The following is a 16,962-nucleotide window of genomic DNA, read 5'->3' as shown; positions in this document are numbered from 1 at the left end:
GATCCCCCCCCCCCAACCAACAACGACTTGAATCTAGAAATAGTTTTCTAAGATATACAGAGACATTCGCTGGAACACCTCAGCAAGCGAGAGTCCAAAAGTGGCAGGCTCAAACCCAGAACCTCAACCAATGGCTGATACCAAATGAGAGACTCCCCCCTGGGCACACAGAAGACTGGGCGACTTGGAAGGCGCTGAACAGACTGCGCTCTGGCACCACGAGATGCAGAGCCAACCTCCAGAAATGGGGCCACAAAGTGGAGTCCACGAAATGCGAGTGTGGAGAAGAGCAAACCACAGACCACCTGCTGCAATGCAACCTGAGCCCTGCCACATGCACCATGGAGGACCTTCTTGCAGTAACACCAGAGGCACTCCAAGTGGCCAGATACTGGTCAAAGAACATTTAATCAACAACCAAACTTGCAATTTTTTTTCTGTTTGTTTGTTTGTTTTGTTCTGTTAGAAATGTAAAAGAATTGACTGGTTGCCCTGACATGACAAATAAAATAAATTGACTATGCAGCATTTTAGTGACATTGTCACTGTGGGATCATTTGGCACAACTGCCGCACATACCTTGAATATCGCCCAGAGGTGTAATTTCTTGCATTCCCAGAATTTTATTTCATGTTATTTACCTTTGTACTCATTTTAAGCCAATGCCCCTTGCTTGTTGCCCCCTTAGGCTGCTGTACCATTCCTCCAGAGCATCTGTTGCTTCATTTGGCAGAAAGCTTCCTCTTTTGATTTGGAGCTTAATAAACACTGTCAGGACAGCCTTTCCTGTAATCGCTTTTACCAACTCAAACATAATTTTGCTTTTCGGCTCAGGTTGTGCAGCCTAGTATGGGTTGTAATAAGCTATGGGCTGTGGTTCAAAGTTAATACAAAATTAAATTCATTTCCCCTCTCTTCACTTCAACAGCGAGAAGAAATCTGAAATTCAAAGCATGCTTTTTACAGCTCTGATTTAAAACCACATTCTGGGGCCTGGAATTGAACTTGTTTATGAATCTGGACTTGTGGTTTCAGAGAGTGCTAAGGGTGCAGCAGCATCGTAATAAATTATGAAAAGAAATGAGTACATTTTTTAATTAAAGCATGTCAAGTACAGTTACTGCTTTGGGGATGACCAGCAAGGGTCAGCAGTCATTGATCTAGAGAGATAACTTCCAGTCAGTGACAAATTGCTCGGCTGGTTGGCATTTCCTCATTCAGAAGTGAGAGGGTGGAGAAAGGCCAGAAGGAGCTCTGATTTGGAGAGCTACAATTCCCAGTGAAGTTGAGGCAGAAAATCCCAGAGCTAGACCTAGTGTTTGATGGGAAAGATGGAGGAACAGTTCAAGGCCAACAGAATCAACATATATTGGGTCTACCACCTAGGGATGTGAGTATAGCTCATGAGTTGAAGATGAGGATCTTTGGCTCCTATTGACAGAAGGCTGGAAGAGAGTGAAATGCTAAAGATTGCCTCTCAAGATCGTGTTACTTGTCCCAGATGTCAGGATTTTACCAGTGTAGTCCTTCATGGCTATAACTTGCAAAATAGCATTCCAGATGCTTTCTAGTTCAAAGTAATTTTATTTATTTATTTATTATTCGAACTTATATGCCGCCACTCCCCTGGGGCTCGGAGCGGCTTGCAAGAATGGCTAAAATCTAACACAATTTAAAAACAATTTAAAACAATTTAAAAACAGCAATATCAAAGATCAAAGGCCTGTCGAAACAGATGTCTTACATGCCCTGCGGAAAGCTGATAAGTCCCGCAAGGCACGGACTTCAGGTGGCAGAATATTCCAGAGTGATGGTGCCACTGCTGTGAAGGCTCCTCGTCTGGTTGCTGTTAGATGCAAGGTCTTGACACTGGGAATTTCCAACAAATCTTGGTCCTTAGAACGGAGGGATCTCTGGGGTTGGTAGGGGGTGAGGCGGTCCCTCAGATACATCGGCCCCAGACCATGTAAGGCCTTAAAGGTGAGTACCATCACCTTGAAAGTGATCCAGTGCTCAATTGGTAACCAATGCAGCTGCCGTAAGATCGGTGTTATGTGGCATCTCATTGGAATTCCCGCAAGAAGCCAAGCAGCTGCATTTTGTACCAACTTGAACTTCCGGATCACCGACAGAGGAAGGCCAATGAGGGCGTTGCAGTAGTCCAGTCTTGAGATGACCATAGCCTGGATCACCATAACTAGGTCATCCCTGGACAGGGAGGGGTCCAGCCATCTAGCCTGCCACAGGTGAAAAAAGGCGGTTCTGCTCACGGCGGAGACCTGGGCCTCCATTGTCAGCAGAGGGTCCAAAAGGACTCCCAGACTATTGACCAATGATGACGGGTGTAGCGCCTCACCATCCAGGGTAGGCAGCTGGATATCCCCACTGCCCGGTTGACCCAGCCATAGGATCTCCATCTTTGCTGGATTCACCCTCAACCTGCTGGCACACAGCCATCCAGTAACGGCCTCGAGGCACTGATGGAAACAATCGGGTACAGAGTCCGGTTGGCCTTCCATCTTCAGCACCAGCTGAGTGTCATCAGCGTACTGGTAACACTCCAGCCCAAAACCTTGAACCAGCTGAGCAAGTGGTCGCATATAGATGTTAAACAATAGAGGGGAATGTTACTTGTCCCAGATGTAACATTGTACCAGATGTAACATTTACCAGTGTAGTCCTTCATGGCTATAACTTGCAAAATAGCATTCTAGATGCTTTCTAGTTCAAAGTAATAGGGTCAAAGATTATTTTCCGCAATTCTTGCTGGAGCGGTGTGTGTGTGTGTGTGTGTGTATGTATGTGGTGTGTGTGTGTATTTCTCATACACACCAACATTTTTTCAGATGAAACCCAAAGCAGCCAGGCTTTGAAGCTAGCAAATCTATTCAATGCTTTTTTTTTTCATGTCAGGAGCGACTTGAGAAACTGCAAGTTGCTTCTGGTGTGAGAGAATTGGCCATCTGCAATAACGATGCCCGGAGAATACTTGGATATTTTGATGTTTTACCATCCTTCTGGTGTGAGAGAATTGCCTCCTTGTGGGAGGCTTCTCTCATATCCCCACATAGGGAGATGGAGCTGATGGAACTCATCCGCACCCTTCCCGGATTTGGACGAACCCAGAGGGTGATTCTCCCCAAGGCTTCCTCTTCATCCTGGAAAGAAGTGACGAGTGGAGTGCCATCAACAGGGTTCTGTCCTGGGCCCGGTCCTGTTCAACATCTTTATTAATGACTTAGATGAAGGGCTAGAAGGCAGGATCATCAAGTTTGCAGACGACACCAAATTGGGAGGGAGAGCCAATACTCCAGAGGACAGGAGCAGGATTCAAAACGATCTTGACAGATTAGAGAGATGGGCCAAAACTAACAAAATGATGTTCAACAGTAACAAATGCAAGATACTCCACTTTGGCAGGAAAAACGAAATGCAAAGATACAGAATGATGTACAATGCCTGGCTCGAGAGCAGTACGTGTGAAAAAGATCTTGGGGTCCTCGTGGACAACAAGTTAAACATGAGCCAACAATGTGATGTGGTGGCAAAAATAGCCAATGGGATTTTGGCCTGCATCAATAGGAGCATAGTGTCTAGATCCAGGGAAGTAATGCTACCCCTCTATTCTGCTTTGGTTAGACCACACCTGGAATATTGTGTCCAATTCTGGGCACCACAATTCAAGAGAGATATTAACAAGCTGGAATGTGTCCAGAGGAGGGCGACTAAAATGATCAAGGGTCTGGAGAACAAGCCCTATGAGGAGCGGCTTAAGGAGCTCGGCATGTTTAGCCTGAAGAAGATAAGGCTGAGAGGAGATATGATGAGAGCCATGTATAAATATGTGAGAGGAAGCCACAGGGAAGAGGAGGGAGCAAGCTTGTTTTCTGCTTCCCTGGAGACTAGGACGCGGAACAATGGCTTCAAACTACAAGAGAGGAGATTCCATCTGAACATGAGGAAGAACTTCCTGACTGTGAGAGCCGTTCAGCAGTGGAACTCTCTGCCCCGGAGCGTGGTGGAGGCTCCTTCTTTGGAAGCTTTTAAACAGAGGCTGGATGGCCATCTGTCAGGGGTGATTTGAATGCAATATTCCTGCTTCTTGGCAGAATGGGGTTGGACTGGATGGCCCATGAGGTCTCTTCCTACTCTTTGATTCTATGATTCTATTTTTTACCATCCTTGGCTTCTCTCATGTGCCCACATGGGGAGATGGAGCTAATGGAACTCATCCACACTCTCCCCGGATTTGAACCGCTGACTTATCGGTCAGCAGTCCTGCCAGCACAAAGATTTAACCCATTTCACCACTGGGGACTATTCAGTGCTAATCAAGCTGGCCAATTGCAACATTCACACCTACCTCCAACAGATAAGAGTTCTTTCTCCCACTCTGGACATTTTTCCATAGATATATAAACCTCACTTGCCTAGTTTCCAACAAACCTCACAACCTCTGAGGATGCCTGCCATAGATGTGGGTGAAACATCAGGAGAGAATGCTTCTGGAACATGGCCATGCACCCCAGAAATCTCACAGCAATTCAGTGATTCCGGCCATGAAAGACTTCAACAACACAAACCCAGGGCACATGGCTAAGCAACATCAGGCAATGGTCAAGATATAAAAAGTTATTAATTAAGATGAATGCACAATCAGGCTGCAGCAGTTTGCTTTTGCTTGAGCCTATTGGGAAGGAGAAATTCCACCCTTCCTGTCCTCTCGAAGGAATTAATCAAGTGCAAAACACTTTTACATGTTGAATTAGTTTTGCAGGAATTAAGATAAACTTCAAATAAAAGAGATAAGTGGGAGAAGGCAAGAGAAACTGGAATGGTTTAAAAACAGAGTGGGGTGAAAGGGGATTCATTGTGACTACTCCTGCCAAACTGGGACGATTGGAGGTACAATGCATTTCATGGCTAGTGCATTAGTTTGTGTGAGTGTGTGTGTACTTGTACGCTTTTTCTTGTTAACAACAACTCTACACACAGAGAGAGAGAGAGAGAGAATATCCTCCCCCCTTAAGCCAAAATATGGTTTGTTTTTAAACACTTTATTAGCCTTCACATTTTTACTCTTGAGTGTGTGTACGTATATGCCTTCAGGTTTCCTATTTAACCTTGGCATTTTTACTCTCCAGTGTGCTTGGATGTGCCTTCAGGTTTCCTGTCAGCGTATGGCAACCTTCTTAATTCATAGTTTTTTCTTAGGCAAAGAATACTCAGAGATGGTTTTCCCAAAGCCTTCTCTTGAAATGCAGACTCCCGCACTTGGGATCCAGTGTCTCTCGTCCAAGTAGTAACCAGTCCTGTCTCGTCTTGGTTTGCAAGATCAGACTGCAGCTGATGTTTTCAAGTTGTTTACCTCTTTGTATGAGCGTGTATGTGTGTGTACTTGTACTCTTCTTGAAAACAACACTACTACTTGCTATGCCAGTGTGAGCACAGGCTGCTGAGGGCTTTTCCATGGTTGAGACCCAGGGGTGTGGATAATATTTTGGACTGGATGTGCTAAATGGACGGCAGAAATGTCTTCTGCTTTCTTGAGTCTGAAAAAATTCCATTTTAAATCATCTGTCTCCCCGGCTTCTTGGTCCCCTGTTCATATGTTTTACAGCTATTCCATTACTGAGAACTTGCTGTAAAAAGAATTTATGGACCAAGTCTCTCAATTAAAAAAAACACATTTGAAAATTGGCTTTTTCCCCATGGTAAGTAACAGTGCCATTAGCGATTTAAGCGTCAAACTTAGGAGTTTCTGTGTAAATCATCATTTGGGAACTGGACAAAACTTCAGCTTTACTCTGAATATTTTATTCTACTCATAGACTAAACCAGGCATGGACAAACTCCAACCTTCCAGGTGTTTTGGACTCCAACTCCCACAATTCCGAACAGTCGATAGGCACATATTTCTGATGGTCTTAGGAAACCTTTTGGAGAGAAGGCTGAAGATCCCTCCGCCTGTCCTTCTCTTCCTTTTTGGTGTTGGTGAACTACAACTCCCAGAATTCAAAAATAGTCCTCCAAAGTAAAGCTGAAGTTTGCCCAGGCCTGTGTTAGAAGATAGTCTCAGAAATGTACAGTTTTTCCAGACCTTTGTTAGGAGGTAGTCTCAGAAATGTACAGTTTTCAAAGACTATTTGCAAACTAGAACATTAAGATCATCTGGGGAGGCCCTGCTCTCAGTCCCGCCTGCATCACAGTCGCGCCTGGCGGGAACGAGAGCCAGGGCCTTCTCAGTGGTGGCCCCTCGGCTGTGGAACGCCCTTCCTATAGATATCAGATCAGCCCCATCCCTATTGGCGTTTCGGAGACCTGGCTGTTCGAACAAGCATTCGATTAAGCAGTGTAATGAATATAGGAACACAGATTGACGGATGATGAGATTGGATTCTGATTTTACTGATGAGACGTTAATGATTGTTATATTGATGTTTGATTGTTGATGATGCTATTGTTTTAGCTGTCCCATAATCAGTTTATGATGTTTTGCATTTAATTTTGCTGTTGTTAACCGCTTTGAGTCGCCTGAGAGCTGAGAAAGGCGGTATATAAATGAAGTAAATAAATAAATATTTGGTATAAAAGAAATCATCACTTTCAGCATAGGAATTTTTCTTTTTCCACAGAAAATAATGTTTCAATTCAGAAATACTATTTGCTGTAACATGAATGCCTTTCCTGTGCAGAAAACATTTGATTTATGCAAGTCAATCATTTTATTTATTTACTTTATTTATATACCGCTTTTCTCAGCCCTCAGGAGAACAGAATTTTGTTAGGAAAACAGAAGTTTCTGTGCACAGATTGTTGTTTTCTGAGAAAAGCGACTATGTCCAAATTCTGCGCAGAATAAGTATCGAACCAGTATTGTGAAAGGGCTTTAGGCTGCTGAGGTGGAAAAGGAATGGGCCTGAGGTTGTTAGGAATTGTGGGAGTTGGAGTCTAAGTTTGCTCATGCCTGGACTAGACTAGACTGAAAGGTGTATATGCACTATGGCATCCATTCGATGTCTGAACTTGTAAATGCTGCATATGATGACATTTGGTTGTGAGTTCCTGCAAAGGGTAGGTTGTGTTTCTGCGCCTGTCTGATTGGCAGCTGTCTGTCTTTGCTCTCCCCTAGAGAACTGCCTCACCCGCCCCAGAACCTTCTGGCCACCTTGAACTCTTCCTTCAGCCGCAGCGTCATCCTCTCCTGGGTGCGTCCCTTCGATGGAAACAGCCCTGTCCTTCACTACATCGTTGAGCTCTCTGAGAACAGTAAGTGAAGCAAAGCCCCCCTTCTTTTACCCATTCCTGTCATTCACGCAGAAAGGCATTCTTCTGTATTTTTCTCTTAGCCTCTGTATATCTCTTTTTTTTTTCCTCTGGCAAATACACATGTGGATTTCTGAAAGGCATAATTATTTTCTTCCCGTGTATAATGCTGTGTTCTACTACAGTGCGGATCCTAATTGGGAGCTTCCTCCTCAGATTGCTGCACATGGCATTCGGTTTGGCTTCATGTGCCAGGCTGCCTTGATGTTTGTGGCTTAAGAATGGAATTATGTAGCCTGGCAGAGTCCTGAAGTTTAGGTGCTGCCTATTGTTATGGAAATGGTTGCTATGAAGGGTCTCCCTGGGAAAAGATTGCATGCATTATCTGCCATCTTCCATCAAAAGCACTTGCTTTCCCCTCTGTGTTTTGCTTCCCCAACATTAAAAACACAGTGGTAGGCAGTCCAACACAGGTGTGCCTAAGGTTGTTAACTGGGGCTCCTTACAGGGAGCGGTCAACCCTCCTGTTTAAGGAGCTCCACTGGTTGCCATTTATTTACCGGACCCAATTCAAGGTGCAGGTTCTTACCTACAAAACCCTGAACGATTTGGAACCCGCCTACCTGCGTGACCGCATCTCTGTATACAAACCCACATGATCTCTTCGATCATCTGGAGAGGCCCTGCTCTCGATCCCACCTGCATCGCAAGTGCGATTGTTGGGGACAAGAGAGAGGGCCTTTTCGGTGGTGGCCCCTCAACTCTGGAACTCACTCCCTAAGGACATCAGGCAAGCCCCAACTGTGGCAGTCTTTAGGAAGAGCTTGAAGACGTGGTTGTTCCAGTATGCCTTCCCAGAATAATGATCCCATAGCACTTTGTCCTCCAAATCACTTTACATATTGGGTCTGCTTGTACGTTTTCCACAAACGCCACTTTCACCTTTTCGCCCATGTCCCTGCATCATTTCCAATTTTAACTTTACATTTGGCCTTCCCACAGTTTTTAATTGTGTGTTGTCTTATTGTTAATTGTTGCATATTTTATTGTTTATGTTTTTTTATTTTAATATCTTGTATTGTTGTATTTGGGCTCGGCCTCATGTAAGCCACACTGAGTCCCTTGGGGAGATGGTAGCAGGGTACAAATAAAGTGTTATTATTATTATTATTATTATTATTATTATTATTATAAAAAGTGTTATTATTGGCTAGTACAAGGTTGCAACTTGGAGCTGCTTTGCTTGCCTTTACATTTGCTGTTGTCAGCCAAGAGCCAAGGCTGCCACAGCTTCTCTCTCTAATTCCTCTCCCCCTGATCCTTCTCTCTCCCCTCTCCTCCAACATCTGCATGACACATCTGGAGCCTTGCACCCAACAGCAGGCTTGGGAGGAAGTCAATGCAGAAACGGCTGGGTGGGGAGTGGGGAAAGGCTGCAGCTGCTTCATCTCACAGTTCATCCGTGGCCTGAAAGATAAAAGGGAGGGATCTTCAATTTCCAAAGAAGCAGTCTTCATGTGTACATTTGATTTCCTCTTTTGCATACACATACTTTCACTCTCAGATACATTCTTTGTTTCTCACTCTGCTATGAACACATCTCCAGTGCTTCCAGGCCATACTGGTTATCCCCGATCCAATCTATGCCACTCATTTCTTGCTGAATGCAAAATTTGAGAAATGATGGGGAGAGTAGTAACTCCATCACATGAGAGCAACTATCCACTTTAAATTCGGTTGCTGCCTCCTGCAAAATTCTGGGTTTTGTAGTTTAGTGAGGCCCAGGGCCCCTTTGGCTAAGCAGTTTAAAGGCTAAACTACAAACCCCAGAATTCTTCAGGAGGAAGTAACCGGATTTCAAGGAGATAGATTTATTTATTTATTTTTATTTACTTTATTTGTATACCGCTGTTCTCAGCCCTTAGGCGACGCATAGCGGTTAACAACAGAACAGCAAAAATACAGTACACGGTAAAAAAAACAGTAACATCATAACACCTAAACAATCCTATATAATTAACAACAATAGCCATTCACTGGCGTCTCATCACTGAAAACATGATCCAAATCCGTCATCCATTGTACCATTCCTATGTTCATTACACTCATTGCACTAACTATTCGAACGCCTGCTCGAACAACCAGGTCTTCACTTTTTTGCGGAATACCAATAATCATGGAGCTAGTCTAATATCTGTGGGAAGGGCGTTCCACAGCCGAGGGGCCACCACCGAGAAGGCCCTATCTCTCATCCCCGCCAGCCATGCCTGTGAGGCAGGCGGTATCGAGAGCAGGTCCTCCCCAGAAGATCTCAAAGTCCTGGTGGGTTCATAGGCAGAGATGCGGTCAGATAAGTATCTCTGCTCTAGTGCAGTGTTTCTCAACCTGGGGTTGGAACTCCTGGGGAGGTTGTGAGGGGGGTTTCAGCAAAAACCATCAGAAAATACATATTTCTGATGGTCTTAGGAAACATTTTGGCAGAGAAGGCTGAAGATCTCTCCACCTGTCCTTCTCTTCCTTTTTGGTGTTGGTGAACTACAACTCCCAGAATTCAAAAATAGCCCTCCAACCCCACCAGTATTTAATGTTGGCCATGAAGAGAGTGTGCCAAGTTTGGTGCAGATCCATTTTGGGCTGGGTTCAGAGTGCTCTTTGATTGTAGATGAACTATAAATCCCAGCAACTACAACTCCCAAATGTCAAGGTCTATTTTTCCCAAACTCCACCTGTGTTCACATTTGGGCATATTGGTCCAGATTCATCGTTGTTTGAGTCCACAGTACACAAATTCTGATGGTGGTCCGCGAGAAGGTCTTACTGGTACATTATTTAAACTGTTATGTTTATTCATACCATGATCTGATCACCATGCTCAATATATCCCATATACATGGGGGTATTGGGGTAACGATACAAAAGATTTGCTAGGATAGACCCTCTTTCACTCAGACTCAGCCCCCCCCCCCTCCGAATCAAACTCAGCTCTCCCCAAAACAAAATCCTGGCTACGGGCCTGTCCAGATCCATCATTGTTTGAGTCCACAGTGCTCTCTGGAGGTAGGTGAACTACAACTCCAAAACTCAAGGTCAGTGCCCACCAAACCCTTCCAGTATTTTGAGCATATCGGGTATTTGTGTGAAATTTCATCCTTTATATGAAGTATTTACATGACAAATCATAACAGTAGTAGAGTTATGAAGTAGCAGCAAAAATAATGTTATGGTTGGGGGTCACCACAACATGAGGAACTGTATTAAGGGGTCGCAGCATTAGGAAAGTTGAGATGAAGTAAAGGTTGTGTATGTATGAAGACACATGCACATCATATTTATCGGTGGAGTCTGCCCCTTTTCACATATATAGGATTCTAAAACAAATGAGAAGACTTAAAAATGCATTTACTGGAATATCTAATTTTTGAAAATAGCTGCATATATTTTACATTTTGAATCTGTTCTGCTAATGTCGACCTTTTTGGGAGGTGATCCAAGGCCTTGTTGTGTACTTCAGTCATTTTGTTGTTTTGCTGGCCACTGCTCAGCAGACATGCATTAAGACTGCCCGTGTGACTGGAATATTTATGGTGTGGAAAGGTGGGCTTGTACATGCTGTTTGAAGTGGCCTTCGGGTATAATTCGGAATATCAGGCTGTGCGGGGATCTGTCCTGGAGATAGGGATGACACTGTCAGCTGAAAAATACACTAGTTCCATTCTTAAAATCTGTAAGGAGCTCAAAGGAGATCTGATAACATCCTCCAGAAATTGCTTCGATAATCCCGGAGAGCATGAAGGGATATTCTGAACTCTCACACGCTGTCAGACAAATCCGATGATTTTCGCTGATGGCATTGTAATCTTAGCACAGGCTGGGTCTCAGTGCATATCAGATCCATGTACTTCACTCTGCTTTGTGTCAGTAAGCGCACGAACAAAGAGCAAAGAGAGCCTCGTGAGTGAGAGCTGACATTAGAGAATGTTTCATTTCATTCAGATAGCCTAATCTTTTGAGGACGGTGCCCTTCCGGATGACCTGAAGCCTGGCTCCTGCTCCTGGGTTGCCTTGGACTGATTTGGTGGTTTCAAGCATTCTGCGCTCTCTTCATCCCCACTTGTCCAATGTAGAAGAAGAACAATTGATCATGGTATACATCAGTGATGGGCAACCTTCTGAGCTTGGTGTGTCAAAATTTGCCAAAAACCAGAGCATAACTTGGGTGGGGTGTCAACTTTGAGAAAAAGGTTGCCCATCACTGATGTATACCTGCTCTCCTTCTGTTTTTATCTAATTTATGCAATGCTTTTGATACAAAATAAATAAATAAATATCTGGCTTATAAGAAGCACTGCTTGACTATCAAGCAAAAAGTGGGTGCTAGAAATAACATCACATGGAAGTTGACGAGCACAACCTGGGGATCACAACCAGACACAGTGAAGACATTTGCCCTTGCACTTTGCTACTCCGGTGCTGAATACACATGCCCAGTGTAGAATACATCTCACTACATTAAAGCAGTGGACGTGGCTCTTAATGAGAAACGCTGCATTACCACAGGATGTCTCTGCTCAACACCGCTGGAGAAATTATACTGTTTAGCCGGTATCTCTCCACCTGACATCCGTCAGAAAGTAGCAGCCAGTAATTAAAGACTTGCTTACTTACTTAGGCGATGCCTTGTTTTCCGAGGATGATTGTCTTCCAGTATTCTTGTGGGTCCGTATGTAGTTGTGGAGCCCTATTCTTGACCTGCATCTTCTCCCGCAGTGATGGCATTGGTTTCCAGGTGGAAGCCGGTCTCGGTCATGTATTCCTCTTGGCACGCTTCTCCCTTTCGCCCTCCATTCGTGCCTCTTCAAATTCTGCAGCACTGCTGGTTACAGCTGACCTCCAGCTGGAGCGGTCAACGGCCAGGGCTTCCTAGTTCTCAGTGTCTATGCCAGAGTTTTTAAGGTTGGCTTTGAGCCCATCTTTAAATCTCTTTTCCTGTCCATCAACATTCCGTTTTCCGTTCTTGAGTTCGGAGTAGAGCAACTGCTTTGGGAGACGGTGGTCGGGCATCCGGACAACGTGGCCGATCCAGCGGAGTTGATGGCGGAGGACCATCGCTTCAATGCTGGTGGTCTTTGCTTCTTCCAGCATGCTGACGTTTGTCCACCTGTCCTCCCAAGAGATTTGCAGGATTTTCCGGAGGCAGCGCTGATGGAATCGTTCCAGGAGTTGCATGTGACGTCTGTAGACAGTCCATGTTTCGCAGGCATACAGCAGGGTTTGGAGGACAATAGCTTTATAAACAAGCACCTTGGTATCCCTACAGATGTCATTAAAGAACCAAGTAATTAAAGAACCAAGGCAGTGACGTCTGTTTCTTGAGTTAAACCAGTTTTGTTGTGGAGTGTATGAAATGAAAGCAAAGTATCCGAGCTAAAAGGGAAATAAAACAGCCTTTATGCGTATTCTACCCTTTCCCCATTACACTAAAATATTAATCTCTTCCTGCTATCAAAAATCTCTCTGAATGTACGCATTTCTTTGTCTCTTCAAGTCATATTCAAAGAAAGAGCCAATGGTTCAAGGAAAACATGCAAGAGCCATTCTCACTGTGTGGTTAAAGGCCTTGGAAGCTTGCAAATGGAGAGTGGCATGAGTGCTTTCCTTTCTGCTTCTTCCTCCCTCAACTAAACAGTCGGGTGGAAATTCAGGTTTTCCCGGGAGGAGTCCTTTCCAACACCATGGGCTTCATTTGTGTTTCCTGCATGCCATTTCCTTTTCCTTTGTATAGAAACATGGGCTTTTACTGAATGAAGATGTGTGGCATTGTGTTGTCAATTTCTTCAGATAGCACAGGTGTCTCTTTCTGTATTTAAGCTGTCACTGTTTTTAAATGTGTTTTCCATGAGCACATTTGCTTGCACTTGTAGCTTTTTAACTGTCAGTGATAGTATCAAATGTGTTGTGCATCTCAATCCTTGCATGCTGTTATGCAGATCAAAAGTGACGGGAGCCTGCATGTTATTTCTCTTCCCCCAATTGTCTAGGAAGTATTTTCAGGTATAAGGCCATTGCATTTTAATACTCTATGACTTCTGTATATTAGGAAATCAAGGCTCAGAGGAGCTTGAGTTCCTAACACAGGTGTTGCTAAATTTTGTCCTGCATGTGTTCATTGGTTTGATCTTGCAAAGAACTGAATTCTTTCCTCATAACTTTAGCATACACTGGACACATTGGTGATATGCAGACTTTAAAATTCACAATCACTTCATCCCTCCCTGTTGAAGAACCGTTGGAAAAGGTGCATCGTAGTCTAAATATAAAGCAGCCAATTACTTGCTGCATAGGCAAGCCAATCACCCAACCTGACTTATATTTATGTGCTTCTCCTTCAGTAACATTCCCATAACATAAGAGTTGGGGTAGAGGTGGAAAAATGAGTGATATTGTCGTGAACCAGATGCCTTAAAGGAGCCAGACACAAGTAAAAGGTCCCCCAGGCACTTCCAAGCCATTGAATGCTAATCAAGGTGATCAGCTGAAACATTCACAGCTAGCCCCAGCAGACAAAAGTCCTTTGTCTCACCCTGGTCATTCCACAGATATATAAACCCAGGTGAAACGTCAGGAGAAAAATTGCCTCCAGAACATGGCCATATAGCCCGGAAAAACCTACAACAACCCAGTGATTCCGGCCATGAAAGCCTTCGACAATACATGGTCCAAACTATGTTTATTAATGTAACAAAAATGGCTTAGAAACACTTAACTCAGTGTATCTAGCAAGAAAACAGAGTCTGTAGCAAACTACTATGCAAAAACGTAACTTAGTAAATAATCCGGATTATATTGGAATATAATCTGGGATAACAAAGAGTTCAAGCAAACTGCTCCAAAGTCAGAGTCCTCAAAACACAAAGTAACAAGGTGGAAGCAAGCAAAAACGTAGTCAGAAAACAGTCCCAAATCGAGGCACGTTCAAAAGCAGAAGTTTAGGTCCAAAACACGATGTCATCATCCAAAAACAATCGGGAGTCAAAAGGGAGGTTGAAGTCAGCACTTATGAAATTCTAGTCAGTAGAAGCATGGAAACACAGAAATCTGCAGTCCCAGGACCCAAGGCAAGAGTAATGACAGCAACCAAGTCCCAAGCCCGAATACAACACTTTGCCTACTGCAAAGTCCCCAAAGTTTGATACCTTCTTTTATCCTATAACTCATTATCGGATGATGAGCTGCTCTCCATCCTGTCCTCATCACTCTCAGCTGCTTTAGCTTCCACGGCTGCTTGCCACTGCCCGTCCTTCCAACATTTCCAGCGTCTATCAAGACTTAGATCACCCCAAGGATGTTCCTTGAACCATGCCATGCAGCTGTGGACAAGTCTACATAGGGAACCACAAAACACAGCGCACAAACACGAATCAAGGAACATGAAAGGCACTGCAGACTACTTCAACCAGAGAAGTCAGCCATAGCAGAGCACCTGATGAACCAACCTGGACACAGCATTTTATTTGAGAACACAGAAATGCTGGACCACTCTCACAACCACCATGTCAGACTACACAGAGAAGCCATTGAAATCCACAAGCATGTGGACAATTTCAACAGAAAGGAGGAAACCATGAAAATGAACAAAATCTGGCTACCAGTATTTAAAAAACCCTCTAAAATTAGAACAGCACAACAACAGAGAGGAAAGAAGCAAGGACATCTAATCACCTCTCAACAAAAGATTGCCCCCGGCACTGCCAGGCAATCAAATGCTAATACAGGTGGTCAGCCGAAACATTCACACCTAGCTCCAGCAGACAAGAGTCCTTTGTCTCACCCTGGTCATTCCACAGATATATAAACCCTTTTTCCTACTTCCAACAGACCTCACTACCTCTGAGGATGCTTGCCATAGATGCAGGCAAAATGTGAGGAGAAATGCCTCTAGAACATGGCCATATAGCCCGAAAAAACCTACAACAACCCAGTGATTCCGGCCATGAAAGCCTTCGACAGTAAATTCAGAGGATGCTTCCAAAATCTCCTTGAACAGGAGAGGTTCAGAGGGTCCACGAGCCACCACTACCTCAATTGGAGACCTCCCAATGAAACGGAGAGTGAAAACTTGGGTTCAGCTCTGGGAAAAGCTGTTTGGGGCACATAGAAGATGGCTTTGAAAGGCAGCAGATCACAGGAGCTGTCTTCATAGACCTGTCAGCAGCCTATGAGACTGTGAACTACCGCCTCCTCCTGAGAAAAATGTATAATATCACAAAGGACTACCACCTCACCCGCCTCATAGGAAACCTGCTACAAAGCAGGAGCTTTTTTGTTGAGTTCCAGGGCCAGAGAAGCAGATGGCGGAAACAGAAGAACGGCCTGCTTCAGGGAAGCGTGCTTGCTCCATCCATGTTCAACATCTATACAAATGACCAGCCACTGCCAGAAGGGACAGAGAGTTTCATCTATGCTGATGATCGTGCCATTACTGCCCCACAAGCTAAAGAGCATAAAACAGAAGAGATGTTGCAAAGTCAAGAATGCAGATCAGCAAGAGAAAAACCAACATAGCCAATAATTTCATGGGAGCCAGACATATCTGCAATCTGATCCAACCCCAAATCTCCATGTGACTCACAAATGTTAGCTGGAGAGTTATTTCAGACAGTGTCAGATGAAGTGCGGACGAGAACAAGTACACCCCAAGCTTGCATTCTATGGAAGCCAATGCAAAGTGAAAGATTAGCACTGTTTCTGTGTATAATACAAGCTTATTTAATAGCTTGACCCTGGCTTGTTTGTTGTCACTGCTGCAGAGCTTCTCCAGGCTTTCTGGGTCAGGCAAGTGACAGTAATCCCCAAAGGAAGTGGAAGTGGGTGTTGAATAGGAAACATTTTTATGGAATGTTTCTATTTTGGAAACAGGAGAGAAAAGGGCAACAAGATTGAGCGGCATAGGCAGTTCTCTTGTCCTTTTTATGCTGTGCAACTAGCGACTTTGCTCTTCATACGCGCGCACACACACACATAAAGTACTTAAGGGAGGAAAGGCTTCATGTGATTGTCAAGAGAAGGGTTGCCATTTAAATTTTAAAGGTACTCTGTGAACTTGCCGAATCCTTGGCTCCACGAGAAAGCAAATCATCCTGCTCAAACCACTTTTTCTGTGCAAAGCGGAGTGCCCAAGAGATGAATAGGGTTCGTTTGTATTAGTTTTCAGTTTAATCTCTCTTCCTGCCAGATCTTTTATCTTCTACCAAGAGAAGGGGAAAAGAATAAATAAAGTATTCTACAGATGCAGCATATAAACAGAGCGCAACCCTAAGCCGGCAGAGAGATTAATAGGCTCCATTGTTGAATCAAACTGTTCACTAGATCGAATGGCTTGGGTTAAGCACTCTTGAGTGGTGTTTGCACTTGTGGTAAACAAATAAAAGAGAATGCCTCCAGGAAACAGACGGGTGACAATTAGCTCATTTGCGGACATCCAGCCTTCGAGTTAGTGTGCCCGCTCTTCCGATTTCTTGATTAAATCTCTTCAGGCCATTTATTAATTCAGCTCCACTTCCATTTCTGCTTCCCTTCAGTTTTGCCATGTACTTTGCACACTGGCACAACCAATGTTCATTTTATTCATCAGAGAACATCTGTAAAAGGCAAGCAAAAGATGCAATCTATGCCATATAAAGTGAATGGGGAAATGAA

General features: G+C 44.1%; 1 protein-coding gene across 5 annotated transcripts in view; it reads left to right on the top strand.

Annotated features, from left to right (window-relative positions):
• LOC132782172 (protein sidekick-1) overlaps positions 1-16,962 on the top strand; it is a 986,469-nt gene that overhangs the window by 547,500 nt on the left and 422,007 nt on the right. For all 5 annotated transcript variants that reach the window (XM_067473286.1, XM_067473289.1, XM_067473288.1 and 2 more), the window contains exon 14: positions 7,133-7,269. In XM_067473286.1, the coding sequence (XP_067329387.1) occupies positions 7,133-7,269 (137 nt within the window). The remainder of the gene's footprint in view (positions 1-7,132; positions 7,270-16,962) is intronic.

Source organism: Anolis sagrei, chromosome X (genome assembly GCF_037176765.1).
Source record: "Anolis sagrei isolate rAnoSag1 chromosome X, rAnoSag1.mat, whole genome shotgun sequence".
Lineage (NCBI taxonomy): Eukaryota > Metazoa > Chordata > Lepidosauria > Squamata > Dactyloidae > Anolis > Anolis sagrei.
The sequence above is the reverse complement of the archived record's forward strand: the minus strand, read 5'-3'. Positions and strand labels throughout refer to the sequence as shown.